Below are 25767 nucleotides of genomic sequence, written 5' to 3'. Positions count from 1 at the left end.
AACTCGATCACTGTTGTATTTATAAAATGAATATATATATATATATATACCAAAAAAAACAGCCAGCACCAATAACTCCCATAATTCATGATTGATTAACGTTTAGTTAACTTTTTTTGTCAAAACAAAAATTTGTTGGGTTTGATCTGTTGAGTATCATTGAGTCCTATGGAGGCTTAGAATAGTAGAGGAACAGAATAGTCAGTGATAGGCTGTCCTTGACACATTTTCAAGGGGAAGTTAATCCTCTCATTGTTTTCTGTGTTGCCCAGTTTCAAGGGGAAATGAATCTCCTCATTGTTTACAGTTTCACTCCGTTTCAAGGGGAAATTAATCTTCTCATTATTTTCTGTTTCACCCTGTTTCAAGGGGAAGTTAATACCCTCATTATTTTCTGTTTCACCCACTTTCAAGGGGAAGTTAATCCCCTCATTATTTTCTGTTTCACCCACTTTCAAGGGGAAGTTAATCCCCTCATTATTTTCTGTTTCACCCACTTTCAAGGGGAAGTTAACCCCCTCATTATTTTCAGTTTCACCCACTTTCAAGGGGAAGTTAATCCCCTCATTATTTTCTGTTTCACCCACTTTCAAGGGGAAGTTAATCCCCTCATTATTTTCTGTTTCACCCACTTTCAAGGGGAAGTTAATTCCCCTTATTGTTTCGTGATCGAGTTTATTTGACTTTCAAGACCAGAAAAAAAAACAAATTTTAGTAAATCGGTCCCCTAATGTGTAGCATTTCTCTAGTCTACTTCTTTGTTAAGCTTTAGTTTTGAATCCCAGTTGCACTCCGCCAGGGGGAGTTCAAGGGAGTTTACAAATAACACACACAGCTCCATTTGCCTTTCTTGTTTTTCTGTCGACCGGCTTTTATATTCACGGTGAAAAGTACAGACACAGGTCTCAGGCACCCATGATAACGTTTTTCTCTTTTGAGAACTAAAGAAAGCACATTTTTTTCACTCTTTACAATGTAAAGGCAGTTCATACACTGTGGGCGGGGCTAACATACGCCTAAAGCAATAGGGGCGGGCAGATCTCTGCTCTTTGCCGCTGATCCTGGGGGAAGGGGTGGGAGAATCACCTGGATATTTTTTTCAGGAAGACGAGAGGCAGAGAATTTTCTATGATAAACACGTAAGTAAATGAATGCATTCCAGCTGTAAAACTACAATTCATTTGCCAACATTCAGCATCATTTCTAGCAAATTGGATATTTGTATTGCAACATGGAGACATGGAGTGATTTTGGGGGCAGTTAATAGATTAGCATTATATAAGGGCAATGTATTTTCAGGCGACAGTCGCATATTTGTGCTGACAGTTTCTTTTTTTTTTTTTACATCGTTGTTTGACAAGTAAAATCTTCTTGTATTTAATTTGTTAAAGGAGCAGTAACACCAAAAAGTGGAAGTGTATAAAAGTAATTACAATATAGTGTACGGTTGCCCTGCACTGGTACTACTGGGGTGTTTGCCTCAAAGGGACTACTATAGTTTATATAAACAGAGCTGCTGTGTAGCCATGGGGGCAGCCATTTAGATAAGGAAAGGAACAGGTTTCTTAGCAGATAACAGATAAAACCCCATTATATTCAATAATAATAATCTGTTATCTGCTATGGAACCTGTGCCTTTTCTCCTTCACCTCGTGCTTTTAAATGGTCATGGAATTCCTCTGTGACTTATAATATCCCTATATGTTACAATAGGGGGCACTTTATTCACTATATATTATAAGGAACTCCTCTGTGACTTATAATATCCCTATATGTTACAATAGGGGGTACTTTATTCACTATATATTATAAGGAACTCCTCTGTGACTTATAATATCCCTATATATTACAATAGGGGGCACTTTATTCACTATATATTATAAGGAACTCCTCTGTGACTTATAATATCCCTATATGTTACAATAGGGGGTACTTTATTCACTATATATTATAAGGAACTCCTCTGTGACTTATAATATCCCTATATGTTACAATAGGGGGCACTTTATTCACTCTATATTATAAGAAACTCCTCGGGGACTTATAATATTCCTATATGTTACAATAGGGGGCACTTTATTCACTATATATTATAAGGAACTCCTCGGGGACTTATAATATCCCTATATGTTACAATAGGGGGTACTTTATTCACTATATATTATAAGGAACTCCTCGGGGGCTTATAATATCCCTATATGTTACAATAGGGGGTACTTTATTCACTATATATTATAAGGAACCCCTCGGGGACTTATAATATCCCTATATGTTACAATAGGGGGTACTTTATTCACTATATATTATAAGGAACTCCTCTGTGACTTATAATATCCCTATATGTTACAATAGGGGGCACTTTATTCACTATATATTATAAGGAACTCCTCGGGGACTTATAATATTCCTATATGTTACAATAGGGGGCACTTTATTCACTATATATTATAAGGAACTCCTCGGGGACTTATAATATCACTATATGTTACAATAGGGGGCACTTTATTCACTATATATTATAAGGAACTCCTTGGGGACTTATAATATCCCTATATGTTACAATAGGGGGTACTTTATTCACTATATATTATAAGGAACTCCTCGGGGGCTTATAATATCCCTATATGTTACAATAGGGGGTACTTTATTCACTATATATTATAAGGAACTCCTCGGGGACTTATAATATCCCTATATGTTACAATAGGGGGCACTTTATTCACTATATATTATAAGGTACTCCTTGGTGACTTATAATATCCATATATTTTACAATAGGGGGTACTTTATTCACTATATATTATAAGGAACTCCTCGGGGGCTTATAATATTCCTATATGTTACAAGAGGGGGTACTTTATTCACTATATATATAGATATATACATGAAATTTTGTGCTTGTTTGTGTGAGCATTTATGTTGATCATTTAAGCCCCTATATGTAATAAAAAGCCCAGTTGCAGTAACCCATAGCAACCAATAGGTTGTTTGCTTTTAAAAAGCCCAACCAGAAAATGTTACAAGCTGATTGGTCGCTATGGGTTACTGCTCCTGGGGCAAACTTGCCTATTATTACATAACCCCCAAATTCGAAAATCTTGAATTGAACATATGCTTTGACTATGCCTAGGACAACTTCCCTTGACCTCTATAGAAACTTGCAAGCTTTGCTAAGTTTTACATTCAGGTTTTCAGGTTTTTTAGACTTAATAAACATTTTTGAACCATAATTTGAATCATGAAAAAAAAAACCAAACTCGAATGTTGATAAATCTCCTCCCGTGTATTCATGGGATGTAATACAGACAGGAGGGGGATCTCAGGAGATGTGATGTTCTGACCAAAGCTTTTTACTCAAGGTCTGATTATCAAAACTATTAAGACCCCTTTGTGAATTTCCTCCATTACATTCTCTTTATTCTTGTCTCCCCGTTGTAGATTTAGCTGCGACCATGTTCCTCGGGGACCCAGTAACGTTGCTTCTGGCCGTTGTGTTGAGTCTTATTGTGGCAAATACACTTTATAGGAAGGAAAGGGTTAATGTCCAAAATTTCCCACCTGGACCGAAGCCCTTACCCATCATTGGGAATATTCACAATATAAATGCGAAGAGACCGTATTTAACATATTTAGAGGTAATATTTTGTATGGTATAATGTTATTAGGTTGGGTCGAAATCTTTATAAAGTAGAGATAGTGGGAATTTAATAGGAATAGTTTCAATGTACAGGTATGGGACCAGTTATCTGGACCTGGGGTTTTCTGGATAAGGGGTCTTTCCGTAATTTGGATCTCCATAACTTAAGTCTAATAAAAATCATTTAAATATTGGATAAACCCAATAGGATTGTTCTGCCCCCAATAAGGGGTAATTATATCTTAGTTGGGATCAAGTACAGGTACTGTTTTATTATTACAGAGAAAAGGGAATCATTTAACCATTAAATAAACCCAATAGGGCTGTTCTGCCCCAATAAGGGGTAATTATATCTTAGTTGGGATCAAGTACAGGTACTGTTTTATTATTACAGAGAAAAGGGAATCATTTAACCATTAAATAAACCCAATAGGGCTGTTCTGGCCCCAATAAGGGGTAATTATATCTTAGTTGGGATCAAGTACAGGTACTGTTTTATTATTAAAGAGAAAAGGGAATCATTTAACCATGAAATAAACCCAATAGGGCTGTTCTGCCCCAATAAGGGGTAATTATATCTTAGTTGGGATCAAGTACAGGTACTGTTTTATTATTACAGAGAAAAGGGAATCATTTAACCATTAAATAAACCCAATAGGGCTGTTCTGCCCCAATAAGGGGTAATTATATCTTAGTTGGGATCAAGTACAGGTACTGTTTTATTATTACAGAGAAAAGGGAATCATTTAACCATGAAATAAACCCAATAGGGCTGTTCTGCCCCCAATAAGGGGTAATTATATCTTAGTTGGGATCAAGTACAGGTACTGTTTTATTATTACAGAGAAAAGGGAATCATTTAACCATTAAATAAACCCAATAGGGCTGTTCTGCCCCCCAATAAGGGGTAATTATATCTTAGTTGGGATCAAGTACAGGTACTGTTTTATTATTACAGAGAAAAGGGAATCATTTAACCATGAAATAAACCCAATAGGGCTGTTCTGCCCCAATAAGGAGTAATTATATCTTAGTTGGGAGCAAGTACAGCTTCTGTTTTATAATAACAGAGAAAAAGGAATAATTTATAAAAATAAGAATTATTTGCTTATAATGGAGTCTAAGGGAGATCGGATAAGGGAACTTTCTGGATAACGGGTTTCCGGATAAGGGATGCCAAACTTGTATTAGTATTACGAGAGTTGACCAATTTGAACTAATTGCAGAATGGTTGCCATGTTTTGTAAACGTGGGCCCATTTACAAATATAAGTGCCTCATTGCACCAGTGCAGTTGTTTAAAGCAACCAAAGGCAGGCGCAATTCCATACAAAATACCTCCCACAAAACCCTGAAAGTGCCAGTTTCATAGAAAATAAACAGACTTTATATACCCCAGAAGACAGGGCAGGATAAAAACAGTGCCATTAACGTATATAATGCCATCAGAACACAAGGAAGAGTAAATATAGCTTGATGTATAACATAAAATACATTTATCCTGTTCTGAGCTCCACTAGCATGGCTCTACTTTGCCCCAGTCTGGTGCAACAGGCACTTGTAGTACAGGTATAGGACCCGTTATCCAGAATGCTCGGGACCAAGGGTATTCCGGATAAGGGGTCTTTCTGTTATTTGGATCTCCATACCTTAAGTCTACTAAAAAATTAATAAAACATTTATTAAACCCAATAGGATTGTTTTGCATCCCATAAGGATTATTTATATCTTAGTTGGGATCAATTACAATATACAGTGTTATTACTACAGAGAAAAAGGAAATCAGTTTTAAAATTCTGAATTATTTGATTAAAATGGAGTCTATAGGAGTAAGGCTTTCCGTAATTTGGAGCTTTCTGGATAACTGGTTTCCGGATAAGGGATCCCATACCTGTACAACATTCCAGGGTAGTGGAAATAAAGTCCCCTGGCACACCACAATCTTGCTCTATTGCACCATTGGTGCCTCCTTGAGAGCCTTTATTGGGTAAATGATCATAGGAGTCAATAGTATATGCTATTGCAAAGCTGAAAACACTACTCACAGTATAATTTCCCCCTCCCATTGACTCCAATGCATTTCAGCAAAGTTTTGTGAAATTTTCTTTGGTTTTGTGAACTTTTATATGAAACGATGAAGAAGAAAGTTCTCCATCACTACCTCTGATGCACATTCCAGCACATACTGTACCTTCTAGATAGTAGGTTAAATCCTCAACAGGAGAGTTGAGAAACAATCTAGTTCATTATAAAGACAAAAAGACCAATCACAAACTGGTGTAGAATACTGCTGTCTACATCACAATGGGAACTCTATTTTCCTTTTAATCGTACCTCAATGGGAAGGGTAAACTCTATGTGTTTTACACTTAAGAAGAACAAATATGATTTTTGTTTCTTTTGAGTATTTGTTCCACTTGTAATTTCCAGCTGTGGAAAAAATATGGTTCGGTATTCAGCGTACAGATAGGAAGCCAGAGGATGGTTCTGCTGTGCGGATATGAAACAGTGAAAGACGCTCTCGTAAACCATGCGGAGGAGTTCTCTGACCGGCCAATAATACCTCTGTTCCATGAAATAACCAAAGGAAATGGTAACTAATGTTTTCTTTCTTGGAAACGTGCTTACTGGCTGCTGTTTTAGTTAGTCAATTCTCAACTACAGGATCATTCACTACAGAGATCTAACACAAAAACATTAGCTTTCATGGCAGAAAGGAACAATTTGGTCTATTTAGTCTTCCCATTGATGCCCAGTTCTTGTTCTAAGCAATTGCTTTGTATCTATCCCATTAGATACCTTCCATATCCTTAGGAAAGATACATCTTCTATGTATTTCATGCATTATTCCCTTTTCTCTAAAGTAATGTCTCCTTATTTTCCCACTCAGTTTTCCTTCCTCCAGCTTTTTTTTAAAGTCCCTTGGTTTTGGCCACTTTTTGCTTTTAGAAACTGTTCCCCCCGAACTACAGATATTCCCTTAATATTAGGGATTCCCCGAATCCATTTATTGGGTTTGGCTGAACCCCCAAACCCACCTAGCAAGTTCAGCCGAATCCCAAACCAAATCCAAATCAGGATCGGAAGGGGTAAATAAAAAATTTTTTGGATTCAGTTCAGCCGGGACCGCAGATCCGGCTGAAACTGAAGCCTTAAAAAAATGTTGAGATTCCATGCATCCCTACTTAATATATTGTTATTCTTTTGAGGAAAAGAACTTGCTCATTACTGGAACAAGCTATATACAGTGGAGGAAATAATTATTTGACCCCTCACTGATTTTGTAAGTTTGTCCAATGACAAAGAAATGAAAAGTCTCACAACAGTATCATTTCAATGGTAGGTTTAACAGTGGCAGATAGCACATCAAAAGGAAAATCGAAAAAATAACTTTAAATAAAAGATAGCAACTGATTTGCATTTCATTGAGTGAAATAAGTTTTTGAACCCCTACCAACCATTAAGAGTTCTGGCTCCCACAGAGTGGTTAGACACTTCTACTCAATTAGTCAACCTCATTAAGGACACCTGTCTTAACTAGTCACCTGTATAAAAGACACCTGTCCACAGAATCAATCAATCAAGCAGACTCCAAACTCTCCAACATGGGAAAGACCAAAGAGCTGTCCAAGGATGTCAGAGACAAAATTGTAGACCTGCACAAGGCTGGAATGGGCTACAAAACCATTAGCAAGAAGCTGGGAGAGAAGGTGACAACTGTTGGTGCGATTGTTCGAAAATGGAAGGAGCACAAAATGACCATCAATCGACCTCGCTCTGGGGCTCCACGCAAGATCTCACCTCGTGGGGTGTCAATGATTCTGAGAAAGGTGAAAAAGCATCCTAGAACTACACGGGAGGAGTTAGATAATGACCTCAAATTAGCAGGGACCACAGTCACCAAGAAAACCATTGGAAACACATTACACCGCAATGGATTAAAATCCTGCAGGGCTCACAAGGTCCCCCTGCTCAAGAAGGCACATGTGCAGGCCCGTCTGAAGTTTGCCAATGAACACCTGAATGATTCTGTGAGTGACTGGGAGAAGGTGCTGTGGTCTGATGAGACCAAAATAGAGCTCTTTGGCATTAACTCAACTCGCTGTGTTTGGAGGAAGAAAAATGCTGCCTATGACCCCCAAAACACCGTCCCCACCGTCAAGCATGGGGGTGGAAACATTTTGCTTTGGGGGTGTTTTTCTGCTAAGGGCACAGGACAACTTATTCGCATTAACGGGAAAATGGACGGAGCCATGTATCGTGAAATCCTAAACGACAACCGCCTTCCCTCTGCCAGAAAACTGAAAATGGGTCGTGGATGGGTGTTCCAGCACGACAATGACCCAAAACATACAGCAAAGGCAACAAAGGAGTGGCTCAAGAAGAAGCACATTAAGGTCATGGAGTGGCCTAGTCAGTCTCCGGACCTTAATCCAATAGAAAACCTATGGAGGGAGCTCAAGCTCAGAGTTGCACAGAGACAGCCTCGAAACCTTAGGGATTTAGAGATGATCTGCAAAGAGGAGTGGGACCAACATTCCTCCTAAAATGTGCGCAAACTTGGTCATCAATTACAAGAAACGTTTGACCTCTGTGCTTGCAAACAAGGGTTTTTCCACTAAGTATTAAGTCTTTTTTTGTTAGAGGGTTCAAAAACTTATTTCACTCAATGAAATGCAAATCAGTTGCTATCTTTTATTTAAAGTTATTTTTTCGATTTTCCTTTTGATGTGCTATCTGCCACTGTTAAAATAAACCTACCAGTGAAATGATACTGTTCTGAGACTTTTCATTTCTTTGTCATTGGACAAACTTACAAAATCAGTGAGGGGTCAAATAATTATTTCCTCCACTGTATTAATAGTTGACACTAGCGTGGGATACTGTCATCCCAGAATATATCCATTGTTTCTATAAAAGGCAAGCAATAGGCAATGTAAGACCCCAAAAAGTCATAGTAGAAGTAAAGATAATCAATTATTATTTCTAAAAAACTGGATTATTGTGCAAAGAAGACGTAACTAAGGAGACTTCGAAAAGGTCATAAAAAAGACAACTAACAATTCAGTGATAATGTTAAAAAATCTGTTGGGTTTTATGATCACATTAAGTGATCCTAAGTGGGTATGTTGCAAAAATGTCTTGAAAAGCTAGCCTTTGTGGTGTCTGTGGTGGTGGGGGCCACACAGAATAGAAATCTCTAGATACAGTATGTGACTTTTTTACGAGTAGCTCATCTATTAGATCTAATGTGATTAAAAATGGTGGCAAGTTTCCAAAGACCCCAGGCATTTTATTGTTATTATCGGCATAAACATTGAGATATAGACAATCCTATGATGGGGCCAATGATTGGGCTGGCTAAACCATTAGGTCATATCATAAAATGAATATGAATTCATTAGATTGGTCTTCAAGTTGTCCATACCTCCAGTCCATCCAGGTCATGAATTATTACCACTGTCCAACCACTGTCTTCCCCATAATCTTGCCCCTTTATTGGAATGCACGTCTTTAAAATCAATCCCCATATTTATTGTTATTATCGGCGTAAGCATTAAGATATAGACAATCCTATGATTAGGCCAGTGCTTGGGCTGGCTAAACCATTAGGTCATATCATAAAATGAATATGAATTCATAAGATTGGTCTTCATACCTCTCTAAAGTTAAAAGTTGTCCGTATCTCCAATCCATCCAGGTCATGAATTATTACCACTGTCCAACCACTGTCTTCCCCATATCTTGCCCCTTTATGGGACTGTTCATGAAATTGGAATGCACGTCTTTAAAATCAGTCCCATATTTATAGTAATTGTTTGTTTCTTCCCTTGTGAACGTTCCTGATCACCTGATCATACATTTTGACACCTTATTTTCAAACTAAGTGTCTCAGCTCCAGGAAAATGTGGATATTAGAATGGATAATATTATCATAAACCAATGTGGGGGCTGGAGTCTATAATGCACCCACCTGTGACTATTTATAGGCAGGATATTTTAGACCCAATTATATTGCGCCCACAGAACCTTGTTCTTTTGTATCACTGTACATTTTGTTCCTGCAAAAACCATTTCTAATGCAAACTGTAAATATTTATACATTTTCAGGTGTTGTATTTGCTAATGGTGAGAACTGGAAAGTGATGAGAAGATTCACCATTTTAGCATTACGAGACTTTGGGATGGGGAGGAGAACCATAGAATACAGAATTAATGAAGAGTGTGATTTTCTGGTAGAGAAGATCAAATCTTACAGAGGTTGGTCTGGTTTGTACTGTATATTAATAATCTATATTATGCCACACCCCTTCTGAGTTCATTTTAGGGAACAATATGATGGTTACAGTAGACAGTGATCCCCAACCAGAGGCTTGTGAGTAACATGTTGCTTTGATGTTGTTCCCAGTGGCCTCAAAGTAGGTGCCATTTTTAAATCTCTGGCTTGGAGACAAGTTTTGGAAGCACAGAGACACAGTTTTACCCCAAGCAGAGCCTTCTGCAGGCCAGCGGTCCACTTGGGCTACTAAATAGCCAATCACAGCCCTTATTTGGCACCCCCAAAGAACTCTTTTCATGCTTGTGTGGCTCCCCAACACTTTTTACATCTGAGTGTGGCTCACAAGTAAAAAAGGTTGGGGATCCCTGCAGTAGAGAATAAGTATAGTTTTGGCAACTGCAGGCTACCAGCAATACCATCATAAAAATATGGGGGAGGGAGATTAGAAAAGTATAAATATTTATTATTGTTTAATTAATAACTGTTTGTTTTGTTTTTATCCTATTCTAGGAGAGCCATTTGAGAACACCATGATAATGAATGCGGCTGTGGCTAACATCATTGTATCTATACTGCTCGGCCATCGGTTTGACTATCAGGACCCAACAATTCTCAGACTATTAAGTTTAATCAATCAAAGTGTAAAGATTACAGGGAGTCCTATGGTCATGGTAAGCTAATGTATTTCTAATGAGCTTCTGCTGATGGATTCCTCCCTATAACTAATGACCGAACATAATATATCCCCCTTCAGATTCTCATACAACTAGGCTGAGACCCCACTATTATTAAGGGGGTGATGCCTTTCAGTATGTTTACTTTGAAGGGTTGAACTTGATGGACTCTGGTCTTTTTTCAAACCTATGTAACTATGTAATTATGTGGCACTTTTTTTTACTTTCAAGTATATAATGGACACCAATGGTTTTTAAACAGTAAATGATGTATAGGCAATAAAAGTATAGCAGTGCAGTACAATCAATATTTAGGCAATATTCATACACACTTCTAAGGAAATGTCTGGTCTAGAACCATGGACCTTGTGTTAAGAGGCCACTGTTTCTGCTGGTTAAGCGATAGCAGGCTGTGTAGTCCTGGATTGACCTTTTCCCCCACCTGACACTGCTTTGTATCATTGAGCCCTTTCCTTGTTACCTAGACCCCCAATTCCTCAGTTCCTGACCTCCAACTGTGAATTTGCCCCTGTCTTATTTTTCCAAATCCTGACTTTCCAGTTTTGACTCCTGGTCCTCTCTCATGGACTTTTGCTTCTCTGTTGCCTGCCCTGACCTTGTGTCTGTTTCTCATACTTGTTCTGCCTGCCTCTTGCCCAGGCCATGTGCCTGTTGTGGACTTGCCTCTCTGCCCACTACTTGTGTTTCTTCTGTTGTCTTTTTTCTCCATTATTAAACCTTGCTCCAATAAGCACATTGTTCCAAGGTACATCAAGGTACATAATTAGATGGTTTGTCCCAGTTACACAGTACATAGACTCCTACTAGACAATTCACTGTGCTACTCTGATGTTCAGACTGTTTGTGGTCTCCTGTGCCCTTAAAAGTCTTCCTTAAATCTTCATGTTAAAATCCAATGCACATACAAACCCCACCTCACGCTTTTCTTACCCCCCTGATGCCATTCGTACTCCCAAGGTACTTAATTATAGGCACAGTATATCCCGTTAACAGTGGCTATATTTACTATAGGCCCATGTGCAGTTCCCCTTCATTTAATTACTTAAGAATCTTATACAAATATAATACTGGCTGATTTGGCTTCTACCAAACTATCTGTACCTAATTTATTGACACACAAGGTGATAATACATTCTTCAAATGGCATTGTATACGTTGAGTTGGTTGACTCGGTATAACTCTGGTTATTCTGTGTTTCTTTTATCGTATCTACAAGCTGTACAACATGTTCCCATCTGTAATGCGATGGCTGCCTGGAAGCCATAAAACTCTTGCCATAAATGTAGCCGAGATACAAAGCTTCATTAGAGAGACCTTCACAAAATACAGAGACAAACTGGAGATCAATGACCAGAGGAATCTGATTGATGCGTTTCTTGTCAAGCAACAAGTAGGTATTACTGTATGTATATAAATATATATTATAGTTAGTCATACATTGAGTCACTTCCCCATATACTATACGATTTGATGCTTGAGTTTTAATTGGAAGGGGAATACTTTTTTTTTGGCTGAGCAACTAGGTACTGTTTTATTATTACAGAGAAAAGGGAATTATTTAACCATGAAATAAACCCAATAGGGCTGTTCTGCCCCCAATAAGGGGTAATTATACCTTAGTTGGGATCAAGTACAGGTACTGTTTTATTATTACAGAGAAAAGGGAATCATTTAACCATGAAATAAACCCAATAGGGCTGTTCTGCCCCAATAAGGGGTAATTATATCTTAGTTGGGATCAAGTACAGGTACTGTTTTATTATTACAGAGAAAAGGGAATCATTTAACCATGAAATAAACCCAATAGGGCTGTTCTGCCCCAATAAGGGGTAATTATATCTTAGTTGGGATCAAGTACAGGTACTGTTTTATTATTACAGAGAAAAGGGAATTATTTAACCATGAAATAAACCCAATAGGGCTGTTCTGCCCCCAATAAGGGGTAATTATACCTTAGTTGGGATCAAGTACAGGTACTGTTTTATTATTACAGAGAAAAGGGAATCATTTAACCATGAAATAAACCCAATAGGGCTGTTCTGCCCCAATAAGGGGTAATTATATCTTAGTTGGGATCAAGTACAGGTACTGTTTTATTATTACAGAGAAAAGGGAATCATTTAACCATGAAATAAACCCAATAGGGCTGTTCTGCCCCAATAAGGGGTAATTATATCTTAGTTGGGATCAAGTACAGGTACTGTTTTATTATTACAGAGAAAAGGGAATTATTTAACCATGAAATAAACCCAATAGGGCTGTTCTGCCCCCAATAAGGGGTAATTATATCTTAGTTGGGATCAAGTACAGGTACTGTTTTATTATTACAGAGAAAAGGGAATCATTTAACCATGAAATAAACCCAATAGGGCTGTTCTGCCCCAATAAGGGGTAATTATATCTTAGTTGGGATCAAGTACAGGTACTGTTTTATTATTACAGAGAAAAGGGAATCATTTAACCATGAAATAAACCCAATAGGGCTGTTCTGCCCCAATAAGGGGTAATTATATCTTAGTTGGGATCAAGTACAGGTACTGTTTTATTATTACAGAGAAAAGGGAATCATTTAACCATGAAATAAACCCAATAGGGCTGTTCTGCCCCCAATAAGGGGTAATTATATCTTAGTTGGGATCAAGTACAGGTACTGTTTTATTATTACAGAGAAAAGGGAATCATTTAACCATTAAATAAACCCAATAGGGCTGTTCTGCCCCCAATAAGGGGTAATTATATCTTAGTTGGGATCAAGTACAGGTACTGTTTTATTATTACAGAGAAAAGGGAATCATTTAACCATTAAATAAACCCAATAGGGCTGTTCTGCCCCCAATAAGGGGTAACTATATCTTAGTTGGGATCAAGTACAGGTACTGTTTTATTATTACAGAGAAAAGGGAATCATTTAACCATGAAATAAACCCAATAGGGCTGTTCTGCCCCAATAAGGGGTAATTATATCTTAGTTGGGATCAAGTACAGGTACTGTTTTATTATTACAGAGAATAGGGAATCATTTAACCATTAAATAAACCCAATAGGGCTGTTCTGCCCCCAATAAGTGGCAATTATATCTTAGTTGGGATCAAGTACAGGTACTGTTTTATTATTCCAGAGAAAAAGGAAATCAATTTTAAAATTATGAATCATTTGATTAAAATGGAGTCTATGGGAGACCGGCTTTCCGTAATTCGGAGCTTTCTGGATAGCAGGTTTCCGGATAACGGATCCTATACCTGTATAAGTACTCAAAGATGCCATAAGCCTGGAACAAATGCACATCTAATGTGCCCTTGTGTTGAATTCACCTTTAATGGAGCATTTGACACGAGGTACCCACAACCACAACCCTTTAGCAGGGAAGATCTGTGTCCCTAAAGATGCACCAGTAGCCCCCCATCTTCTTTTCTGCTGATTCCCAGCACATACCCATAAGGGTAGGTGGCACTTTACAAAGTACAAGGTAAATACAAGCAAACACAAAAATTCAGTTAATAAAAATGAATAGAATTAATACATAGACGCTAAGGTATTCTTGGCACAAGTGCAACAAGGTTCCTGTTCCTGTTACGGCTATATCCCTGTATCATGTAATAAAATCATTATGCCATGTATTAAACTACTGTACATCAGTTACTATACTTCTGGTTATTCCACTGAAAATAACATTAATATCCTGCTTGTCTGTATTTTAGGAAAATAAAGAAAACGGACTGTACTTTCATGACGACAATCTGACAATGCTTGTATCCAATCTGTTTACAGCGGGAATGGAAACCACTTCTAGCACTCTCCGCTGGGGCCTCCTCTTAATGATGAAATATCCAGAAATTCAAAGTAAAAATTCAGTTTATTGGGGGTTTTTTTCTTTAATTATCTAATACATTTTATTGTATTTTTAATTGACTGCTATTAGCTAAAGATTGGCTGTGTGATGGGACAAGTATTTCCTTTGAAGTATATCCATTTATTGCAATATATTCAAGCTGGCCAACTACGTCACACTCACCCCTGGTCTGGCCTGTCCTACACTCACTCACCCCCGGTCTGGCCTGTCCTACACTCACTCACCCCCGGTCTGGCCTGTCCTACACTCACTCACCCCCGGTCTGGCCAGTCCTACACTCACTCACCCCCGGTCTGGCCAGTCCTACACTCACTCACCCCCGGTCTGGCCTGTCCTACACTCACTCACCCCCGGTCTGGCCTGTCCTACACTCACTCACCCCCGGTCTGGCCTGTCCTACACTCACTCACCCCCGGTCTGGCCTGTCCTACACTCACTCACCCCCGGTCTGGCCAGTCCTACACTCACTCACCCCCGGTCTGGCCAGTCCTACACTCACTCACCCCCGGTCTGGCCTGTCCTACACTCACTCACCCCCGGTCTGGCCTGTCCTACACTCACTCACCCCCGGTCTGGCCTACACTCACTCACTCACCCCCGGTCTGGCCTGTCCTACACTCACTCACCCCCGGTCTGGCCTGTCCTACACTCACTCACCCCCGGTCTGGCCTACACTCACTCACTCACCCTCGGTCTGGCCTGTCCTACACTCACTCACACCTGGTCTGGCCTGTCCTACACTCACTCACCCCCGGTCTGGCCAGTCCTACACTCACTCACCCCCGGTCTGGCCTACACTCACTCACCCCCGGTCTGGCCTGTCCTACACTCACTCACACCTGGTCTGGCCTGTCCTACACTCACTCACCCCTGGTCTGGCCAGTCCTACACTCACTCACCCCCGGTCTGGCCTGTCCTACACTCACTCACCCCCGGTCTGGCCTAAACTCACTCACCCCCGGTCTGGCCTACACTCACTCACTCCCGGTCTGGCCAGTCCTACACTCACTCACCCCCGGTCTGGCCTGTCCTACACTCACTCACCCCCGGTCTGGCCTGTCCTACACTCACTCACCCCCGGTCTGGCCTGTCCTACACTCACTCACCCCCGGTCTGGCCTGTCCTACACTCACTCACCCCCGGTCTGGCCTGTCCTACACTCACTGACCCCCGGTCTGGCCTGTCCTACACTCACTCACCCCCAGTCTGGCCTGTCCTACACTCACTCACCCCCGGTCTGGCCTGTCCTACACTCACTCACCCCCGGTCTGGCCAGTCCTACACTCACTCACCCTCGGTCTGGCCTGTCCTACACTCACTCACCCCCGGTCTGGCCTGTCCTACACTCACTCACCCCCGGTCTGGCCAGTCCTACACTCACTCACCCCTGGTCTGGCCTACACTCACTCACCCCCGGTCTGGCCTGTCCTACACTCACTCACACCTGGTCTGGCCTGTCCTACACTCACTCACCCCCGGTCTGGCCAGTCCTACACTCACTCACCCCCGGTCTGGCCTGTCCTACACTCACTCACCCCCGGTCTGGCCTGTCCTACACTCACTCACCCCCGGTCTGGCCTACACTCACTCACTCCCGGTCTGGCCTACACTCACTCACTCCCGGTCTGGCCTACACTCACTCACCCCCGGTCTGGCCTACACTCACTCACCCCCGGTCTGGCCTACACTCACTCACCCCCGGTCTGGCCTACACTCACTCACCCCCGGTCTGGCCTACACTCACTCACCCCCGGTCTGGCCTACACTCACTCACTCCCGGTCTGGCCAGTCCTACACTCACTCACCCCCGGTCTGGCCTGTCCTACACTCACTCACCCCCGGTCTGGCCTGTCCTACACTCACTCACCCCCGGTCTGGCCTGTCCTACACTCACTCACCCCCGGTCTGGCCAGTCCTACACTCACTCACCCCCGGTCTGGCCTGTCCTACACTCACTCACCCCCGGTCTGGCCTGTCCTACACTCACTCACCCCCGGTCTGGCCAGTCCTACACTCACTCACCCCCGGTCTGGCCTGTCCTACACTCACTCACCCCCGGTCTGGCCTGTCCTACACTCACTCACCCCCGGTCTGGCCAGTCCTACACTCACTCACCCCCGGTCTGGCCTGTCCTACACTCACTCACCCCTGGTCTGGCCTGTCCTACACTCACTCACCCCCGGTCTGGCCAGTCCTACACTCACTCACCCCCGGTCTGGCCTGTCCTACACTCACTCACCCCCGGTCTGGCCAGTCCTACACTCACTCACCCCCGGTCTGGCCTGTCCTACACTCACTCACCCCTGGTCTGGCCTGTCCTACACTCACTCACCCCCGGTCTGGCCAGTCCTACACTCACTCACCCCCGGTCTGGCCTGTCCTACACTCACTCACCCCTGGTCTGGCCTGTCCTACACTCACTCACCCCCGGTCTGGCCTGTCCTACACTCACTCACCCCCGGTCTGGCCTGTCCTACACTCACTCACCCCCGGTCTGGCCTGTCCTACACTCACTCACCCCCGGTCTGGCCTGTCCTACACTCACTCACCCCCGGTATGGCCTGTCCTACACTCACTCACCCCCAGTCTGGCCTGTCCTACACTCACTCACCCCCGGTCTGGCCTGTCCTACACTCACTCACCCCCGGTCTGGCCAGTCCTACACTCACTCACCCTCGGTCTGGCCTGTCCTACACTCACTCACCCCCGGTCTGGCCTGTCCTACACTCACTCACCCCCGGTCTGGCCAGTCCTACACTCACTCACCCCTGGTCTGGCCTACACTCACTCACCCCCGGTCTGGCCTGTCCTACACTCACTCACACCTGGTCTGGCCTGTCCTACACTCACTCACCCCCGGTCTGGCCAGTCCTACACTCACTCACCCCCGGTCTGGCCTGTCCTACACTCACTCACCCCCGGTCTGGCCAGTCCTACACTCACTCACCCCCGGTCTGGCCAGTCCTACACTCACTCACCCCCGGTCTGGCCTGTCCTACACTCACTCACCCCTGGTCTGGCCTGTCCTACACTCACTCACCCCCGGTCTGGCCTGTCCTACACTCACTCACCCCCGGTCTGGCCTGTCCTACACTCACTCACCCCCGGTCTGGCCTGTCCTACACTCACTCACCCCTGGTCTGGCCTGTCCTACACTCACTCACCCCCGGTCTGGCCTGTCCTACACTCACTCACCCCCGGTCTGGCCTGTCCTACACTCACCCCCGGTCTGGCCTGTCCTACACTCACCCCCGGTCTGGCCTGTCCTACACTCACTCACCCCCGGTCTGGCCAGTCCTACACTCACTCACCCCCGGTCTGGCCAGTCCTACACTCACTCACCCCCGGTCTGGCCTGTCCTACACTCACTCACCCCCGGTCTGGCCTGTCCTATACTCACTCACCCCCGGTCTGTCCTGTCCTACACTCACTCACCCCCGGTCTGGCCTGTCCTACACTCACCCCCGGTCTGGCCTGTCCTACACTCACTCACCCCCGGTCTGGCCTACACTCGCTCACTCCCGGTCTGGCCTGTCCTACACTCACTCACCCCCGGTCTGGCCTGTCCTACACTCACTCACCCCCGGTCTGGCCAGTCCTAAACTCACTCACCCCCGGTCTGGCCTGTCCTACACTCACTCACCCCCGGTCTGGCCTGTCCTACACTCACTCACTCCCGGTCTGGCCTGTCCTACACTCACTCACCCCCGGTCTGGCCTGTCCTACACTCACTCACCCCCGGTCTGGCCAGTCCTACACTCACTCACCCCCGCTCTGGCCTGTCCTACACTCACTCACCCCCGGTCTGGCCAGTCCTACACTCACTCACTCACTCCCAGTCTGGCCAGTCCTACACTCACTCACCCCCGGTCTGGCCTGTCCTACACTCACTCACCCCTGGTCTTGCCTACACTCACTCACTCCCGGTCTGGCCTGTCCTACACTCACTCACCCCCGGTCTGGCCTGTCCTACACTCACTCACCCCCGGTCTGGCCTGTCCTACACTCACTCACCCCCGGTCTGGCCAGTCCTACACTCACTCACCCCCGGTCTGGCCTGTCCTACACTCACTCACCCCCCGGCCTGTCCTATACTCACTCACCCCGGTCTGGCCTGTCCTACACTCACCCCCGGTCTGGCCTGTCCTACACTCACTCACCCCCGGTCTGGCCTGTCCTACACTCACTCACCCCCGGTCTGGCCTGTCCTACACTCACTCACCCCCGGTCTGGCCAGTCCTACACTCACTCACTCACTCCCAGTCTGGCCTGTCCTACACTCACTCACCCCCGGTCTGGCCAGTCCTACACTCACTCACCCCCGGTCTGGCCAGTCCTACACTCACTCACCCCTGGTCTGGCCTGTCCTACACTCACTCAACCCTGGTCTGGCCTGTCCTACACTCACTCAACCCCGGTCTGGCCTGTCCTACACTCACTCACCCCCGGTCCGGCCAGTCCTACACTAACTCACCCCCGGTCTGGCCTGTTCTACACTCACTCACCCCCGGTCTGGCCTGTCCTACACTCACTCACCCCCGGTCTGGCCTGTCCTACACTCACTCACCCCCGGTCTGGCCAGTCCTACACTCACTCACTCCCAGTCTGGCCAGTCCTACACTCACTCACCCCCGGTCTGGCCTGTCCTACACTCACTCACCCCCGGTCTGGCCTGTCCTACACTCACTCACCCCCGGTCTGGCCTACACTCACTCACTCCCGGTCTGGCCTGTCCTACACTCACTCACCCCCGGTCTGGCCTGTCCTACACTCACTCACCCCCTGTCTGGCCTGTCCTACACTCACTCACCCCCGGTCTGGCCAGTCCTACACTCACTCACTCCCAGTCTGGCCAGTCCTACACTCACTCACCCCCGGTCTGGCCTGTCCTACACTCACTCACCCCCGGTCTGGCCAGTCCTACACTCACTCACCCCGGGTCTGGCCTGTCCTACACTCACTCACCCCCGGTCTGGCCTGTCCTACACTCACTCACCCCCGGTCTGGCCTGTCCTACACTCACTCACCCCCGGTCTGGCCTGTCCTACACTCACTCACCCCCGGTCTGGCCAGTCCTACACTCACTCACCCCCGGTCTGGCCAGTCCTACACTCACTCACCCCCGGTCTGACCCGTCCTACACTCACTCACCCCTGGTCTGGCCAGTCCTACACTCACTCACCCCCGGTCTGGCCAGTCCTACACTCACTCACCCCCGGTCTGGCCAGTCCTACACTCACTCACCCCCGGTCTGGCCAGTGATTGTGATGCAGTTGGCCAGCTTGAATATATTACAATATATGGACAAACAATCCCTGTTTTGCTTAAAGGGGAGGGCATTGTTGGGTGCTTAATGCACAGAATGGGTTAATGCCCTATATATATTGATAATGGGGGAGTGCGGGGGGGCTCTTGTTAATAATTACATTTTCTCTTTTATAATACTACAGAGAATGTGCAGAATGAAATAGAAAAAGTGATTGGACAGAGCCGGCCACAAACTGAGCATCGTAAATCCATGCCCTACACCGACGCCGTTATCCACGAAATCCAGAAATTTGGTAACATTATTCCGATGAATCTTCCCCATGCGACTGCTCAGGATGTGACGTTTAGGGGCTATTTTCTTCCAAAAGTGAGTATAGACAGTTGGATACATCTATGGCCAATGTACTATTAACTGAAATGTATCATATCAAAAAGTTGAAAGAAGGCATTGAAGGGAGATACGTATAAAATATGGCGCTTATTGTGTATAAAACAATGGCACCATTAGTAGTTAATTGAGAGTATAACAACAGAAAAATCAGGGTGGAGATATAGAAGATAATACCCTTTCCCTTGAGCCGCCATTTAGTGATGGGCTGTGTGCTCCCTCAGAGATCAGCTGACAGGAAGTGATGCAGCTCTAACTGTAACAGGAAGTAGTGTGGGAGCAAAAGGCAGAACTCTGCCCATTCATTGGCTGATGGGGCCTAGCATGTATGTGTGCCTTGGCTTGTTTGTGTGCACTGTGAATCCTATGATCCCAGGGGGCGGCCCTTAGTACATAAAATGGCAGTTTCCTATTTAGGATTACCCAATGGCACATACTACTAAACAAGTATATTTCTATGAAAATGGTTTATTTAGATGGAGCAGGGTTTTACATATGAGCTGTTTTATGTGACCAACATAGTTTGAGGGTATAGTTTTCCTTTAACTCTGTTCCTTCTACATCTAGGACTTCTACTTCAGAGTTTTCATAATGCAACTTCTTCTACACCCACTCCAAGGTGGTGGAACTTTCACTTTAATGCCTACTTTATAACGCAACTCCTACAACACCTCTTCCTACAACATGTTACCATTTTCACCTCAAGGCTTCCATCATAACTCAGTACCTTCTACTCCTCCTTATTCAAAGCCTTGAACTTCTCCAAGGTGGTGCAACTTCCACTTCAATGCTTCTATCATAATGCAACTCCTTAAACACCTTCTCATCCTCCAAGTACTAAAACTTTCGCTTCAGTGCTTCAATTATAACCCCAATCCAAGAGATTCCAAACAGGTAGATCCTGTATTGCAAGAGATTCAATTACTTGGACACGCCCTCTCTTTTCTTTTTCTCTTTCTTTTCTTTTTTTTGAATTCTCTATATTACCCTGACTGTTCCTTATTGAAGATGTTGACTATGGAACAATAATTGTTGGAACCAGTATTATTTTTTTGTGTTGTTAAATAAAAATAAAAACCATTGAACATAAAATGACTTGGACTTGGATATTTGGGAGTTACGGAGAGGCTTGTAGTTGATTGCATTGCTTTATTCTCATTACTGGTTCAATGTTCTACAAGGTAATAATATTTGAATTTGCTTTAGGGAACCTTTGTTATCCCATTGCTGATGTCGGTCCTGTATGACCAAAGTCACTTCGAAAACCCAAATGAGTTTTACCCTCAGCATTTTCTTGACTCTGAAGGCAACTTTGTCAAAAATGAAGCATTTTTGCCCTTTTCGGCAGGTATGGCACCCACCCTATACCATACATTCAGTTGTTGTCTTAAACTGCAGCAACATTTCCAAATAAACTGTATTATATACAGGGTCGGACTGGTCCCAGTGGGCCCCGGCTCTAGTGGGTCCCGGCGGCCCAGACCCAACTCTCTGCCCAACAGTTCCTCCCCTGACACATTAAATTTAAATGTGCTCAGGGGAGGACGTCAGGTGGGGGACCCTTCGGGGGGAGGAGTTAGGGGACGTGGTCGGCGGGGGCACCTGCTGGGCCCCTGGGGCGGGAGCCCCGGTGGGCCCTGCACCCCCCCAGTCTGACCCTGATTATATAAATGTTTAGGGTAATAATAAAAGCAAGCACAAAGTTTGCTCCAGCATTAGCAGCAGTGAAAAAAATGTCTATTTTCAAACAGCAGACCAGTAATTGCTAACGACTTATACAGGTATAGGACCCATTATCCAGAATGCTCGGGACCAAGGGTATTCCGGATAAGGGGTCTTTCCGTAATTTGGATCTCCATACCTTAAGTCTACTAAAAAAATCAATAAAACATTAATTAAACCCAATAGGGTTGTTTTGCATCTAATAAGGATTATTTATACTTTAGTTGGGATCAAGTACAGGTACTGTTTTATTATTACAGAGAAAAGGGAATCATTTAACCATTAAATAAACCCAATAGGTCTGTTCTGCCCCCAATAAGGGGTAATTATATCTTAGTTGGGATCAAGTACAGGTACTGTTTTATTATTACAGAGAAAAGGGAATCATTTAACCATTAAATAAACCCAATAGGGCTGTTCTGCCCCCAATAAGGGGTAATTATATCTTAGTTGGGATCAAGTACAGGTACTGTTTTATTATTACAGAGAAAAGGGAATCATTTAACCATGAAATAAACCCAATAGGGCTGTTCTGCCCCCAATAAGGGGTAATTATATCTTAGTTGGGATCAAGTACAGGTACTGTTTTATTATTACAGAGAAAAGGGAATCATTTAACCATGAAATAAACCCAATAGGGCTGTTCTGCCCCCAATAAGGGGTAATTATATCTTAGTTGGGATCAAGTACAGGTACTGTTTTATTATTACAGAGAAAAGGGAATCATTTAACCATGAAATAAACCCAATAGGGCTGTTCTGCCCCCAATAAGGGGTAATTATATCTTAGTTGGGATCAAGTACAGGTACTGTTTTATTATTACAGAGAAAAGGGAATCATTTAACCATTAAATAAACCCAATAGGGCTGTTCTGCCCCCAATAAGGGGTAATTATATCTTAGTTGGGATCAAGTACAGGTACTGTTTTATTATTACAGAGAAAAGGGAATCATTTAACCATGAAATAAACCCAATAGGGCTGTTCTGCCCCAATAAGGGGTAATTATATCTTAGTTGGGATCAAGTACAGGTACTGTTTTATTATTACAGAGAAAAGGGAATCATTTAACCATGAAATAAACCCAATAGGGCTGTTCTGCCCCAATAAGGGGTAATTATATCTTAGTTGGGATCAAGTACAGGCACTGTTTTATTATTACAGAGAAAAGGGAATCATTTAACCATGAAATAAACCCAATAGGACTGTTCTGCCCCAATAAGGGGTAATTATATCTTAGTTGGGATCAAGTACAGGTACTGTTTTATTATTACAGAGAAAAGGGAATAATTTAACCATTAAATAAACCCAATAGGGCTGTTCTGCCCCCAATAAGGGGTAATTATATCTTAGTTGGGATCAAGTACAGGTTCTGTTTTATTATTACAGAGAAAAAGGGAATCAGTTTAAAAATTCTGAATTATTTGATTAAAATGGAGCCTATGGGAGACAGGCTTTCAGTAATTCGGAGCTTTCTGGATAACGGGTTTCCGGATAAGGGGTCCCATACCTGTACAAGTTTTGCACCTGTCATCGCCCCTCTTTATGGTTTTTTTGTAGAACTGAAAAATATGTTTTTAAAACTGGAAATCTAATAGCAGAGATTATTTATATTCAACAGAAGTAAGCTGGGAAACTGAATAAGCCTTAGTATGTATTGTTCTAGGTACTATTGTTATGCCTTGTTTTGTGGAAGGAGGGAGTAAAGTTTTTATTGTTTATTGGTGGGAACTTTATATTTTAAGCTGCATTTCCCATCTGTATTATTTCCAAGAAGAACTTTCAGTACAGGGATAGGCCTCATACGTAAAACTTGTTTGAACGCATTAAAGGGAAATGTTGTACTTAGCACTGCTAATGTTGGGCCTATTGGTTTAAAAGGCCACAGTGGCTGCTTTCAGCACAAATAACTGTATTTATTAAAACAGAGACCACAGAGTTAAGATAACTCCAAAGCACATCTGTGTTTTGGGTACATTTTTAGTTTTAAGATGCCTTTACATGGTATGGTTGCACTTCAATAGCTGAACCAGCAGATCTTCATGTGATTTTCCTACCTACACCCTGGGCCAAATCAGACTGATCCAATCGTTAGCCCAGGGGCCACAAGCAGACCATACAGCAGGCCTACAAACCCATTGGATGGGGGCCACATGAACGTGCTAATCTGGTTCTCATTCAACATAATTTTCGAACCTGACCAACAGAGGCCAGATTGGCAGACCTTCCCAAGCCCATACATAAGCTGATAAGCTGCCAATCCAGGGTGGAGGGGCTTGGTCAGCAGCTTTTATGGGCCTGTGTATGGCCAGCTTTAGTGATTTACAGCTAGGTAAAAATTACTTATACAGGTATCGGCCCCTTATCCGGAAACCCATTATCCAAAAAGCTCTGAATTACGGAAAGCCCATAGACTCCATTTTAATCAAATAATTCAGAATTTTAAAACTGATTTCCTTTTTCTCTGTAATAATAAAACAGTACCTGTACTTGATCCCAACTAAGATATAATTACCCCTTATTGGGGGCAGAACAGCCCTATTGGGTTTATTTAATGGTTAAATGATTCCCTTTTCTCTGTAATAATAAAACAGTACCTGTACTTGATCCCAACTAAGATATAATTACCCCTTATTGGGGCAGAACAGCCCTATTGGGTTTATTTAATGGTTAAATGATTCCCTTTTCTCTGTAATAATAAAACAGTACCTGTACTTGATCCCAACTAAGATATAATTACCCCTTATTGGGGCAGAACAGCCCTATTGGGTTTATTTCATGGTTAAATGATTCCCTTTTCTCTGTAATAATAAAACAGTACCTGTACTTGATCCCAACTAAGATATAATTACCCCTTATTGGGGCAGAACAGCCCTATTGGGTTTATTTCATGGTTAAATGATTCCCTTTTCTCTGTAATAATAAAACAGTACCTGTACTTGATCCCAACTAAGATATAATTACCCCTTATTGGGGCAGAACAGCCCTATTGGGTTTATTTAATGGTTAAATGATTCCCTTTTCTCTGTAATAATAAAACAGTACCTGTACTTGATCCCAACTAAGATATAATTACCCCTTATTGGGGGCAGAACAGCCCTATTGGGTTTATTTCATGGTTAAATGATTCCCTTTTCTCTGTAATAATAAAACAGTACCTGTACTTGATCCCAACTTAAAATACAACTTTGGTCCACCCGTGCTCACCTCTGAATTTGAATCTGGCTCAGATCAAGATATCTTGAGGTCTTCAGAGCTTGAGAGGGTATAAATCTATTACATGTGCCATGTTGATTTCAGTTTGGAATAGTCTTATCGTATTGATAATGATGCCTGCTGAATTAGTCCACTAAAATTGCCATGTTTTTCTTCCTATCAGGAAAAAGAAGCTGTGCCGGAGAGAATTTGGCTAGAATGGAACTCTTCCTTTTCTTCACAAGCCTCCTGCAGAACTTCACGTTCCAGGCACCTCCTGGGGAGGAACTAGATCTCACCCCTGGCACTGGGTTAAGCGCTCCACCTTCGCCCTATAAAATATGTGCTTTGCCTTGTTCATAGACTGCTCCTGATGTTCCTATAATAAGCAAGGAAGAAACCCCAGTGATACAAAAAGTACTGCTTAATATTATTTCTTTTTAACTGCAAACATTTTGGAAAAGCTCCTTTGATATGAATAAAAGAGTCAGGAGCATCCGATGACACCCGAATACGAGACTTTCCCTGTGAAGTTCCTGGGTGTGTTTAAACTTCTATTTTGGATTGATCTAACAGTTCCTGACTTTCTGCTTTGTTCCTGACTACATTGTTTGTTGCCTGCCTCGATTTTTTGCCTGAACTCGACTGAAGAGACTCTCTTAACTAGTGATGAGTGAATCTGTCCCATTTTGCTTCACCATAAAATTCACAAAACGGCAAGAAAATTCACGAAAC

At 43.2% G+C, this 25767-nt stretch overlaps 1 protein-coding gene across 1 annotated transcript; it reads left to right on the top strand.

Moving 5' to 3' along the window:
* The first annotated feature begins 891 nt into the window (after positions 1–891).
* Positions 892–25767, top strand: LOC100494741 (cytochrome P450 2K1-like). Its single transcript, XM_002933594.4, has 10 exons — positions 892–1139; positions 3439–3635; positions 6067–6229; positions 9748–9897; positions 10427–10587; positions 11828–12001; positions 14310–14451; positions 19912–20096; positions 21324–21465; positions 25217–25767. The coding sequence occupies exons 2-10, from the start codon at positions 3453–3455 to the stop codon at positions 25393–25395; spliced, it is 1479 nt and encodes a 492-aa protein (XP_002933640.2). The 5' UTR covers positions 892–1139; positions 3439–3452; the 3' UTR covers positions 25396–25767.

This window comes from Xenopus tropicalis, chromosome 5, assembly GCF_000004195.4.
Source record: "Xenopus tropicalis strain Nigerian chromosome 5, UCB_Xtro_10.0, whole genome shotgun sequence".
Lineage (NCBI taxonomy): Eukaryota > Metazoa > Chordata > Amphibia > Anura > Pipidae > Xenopus > Xenopus tropicalis.
The sequence above is the reverse complement of the archived record's forward strand: the minus strand, read 5'-3'. Positions and strand labels throughout refer to the sequence as shown.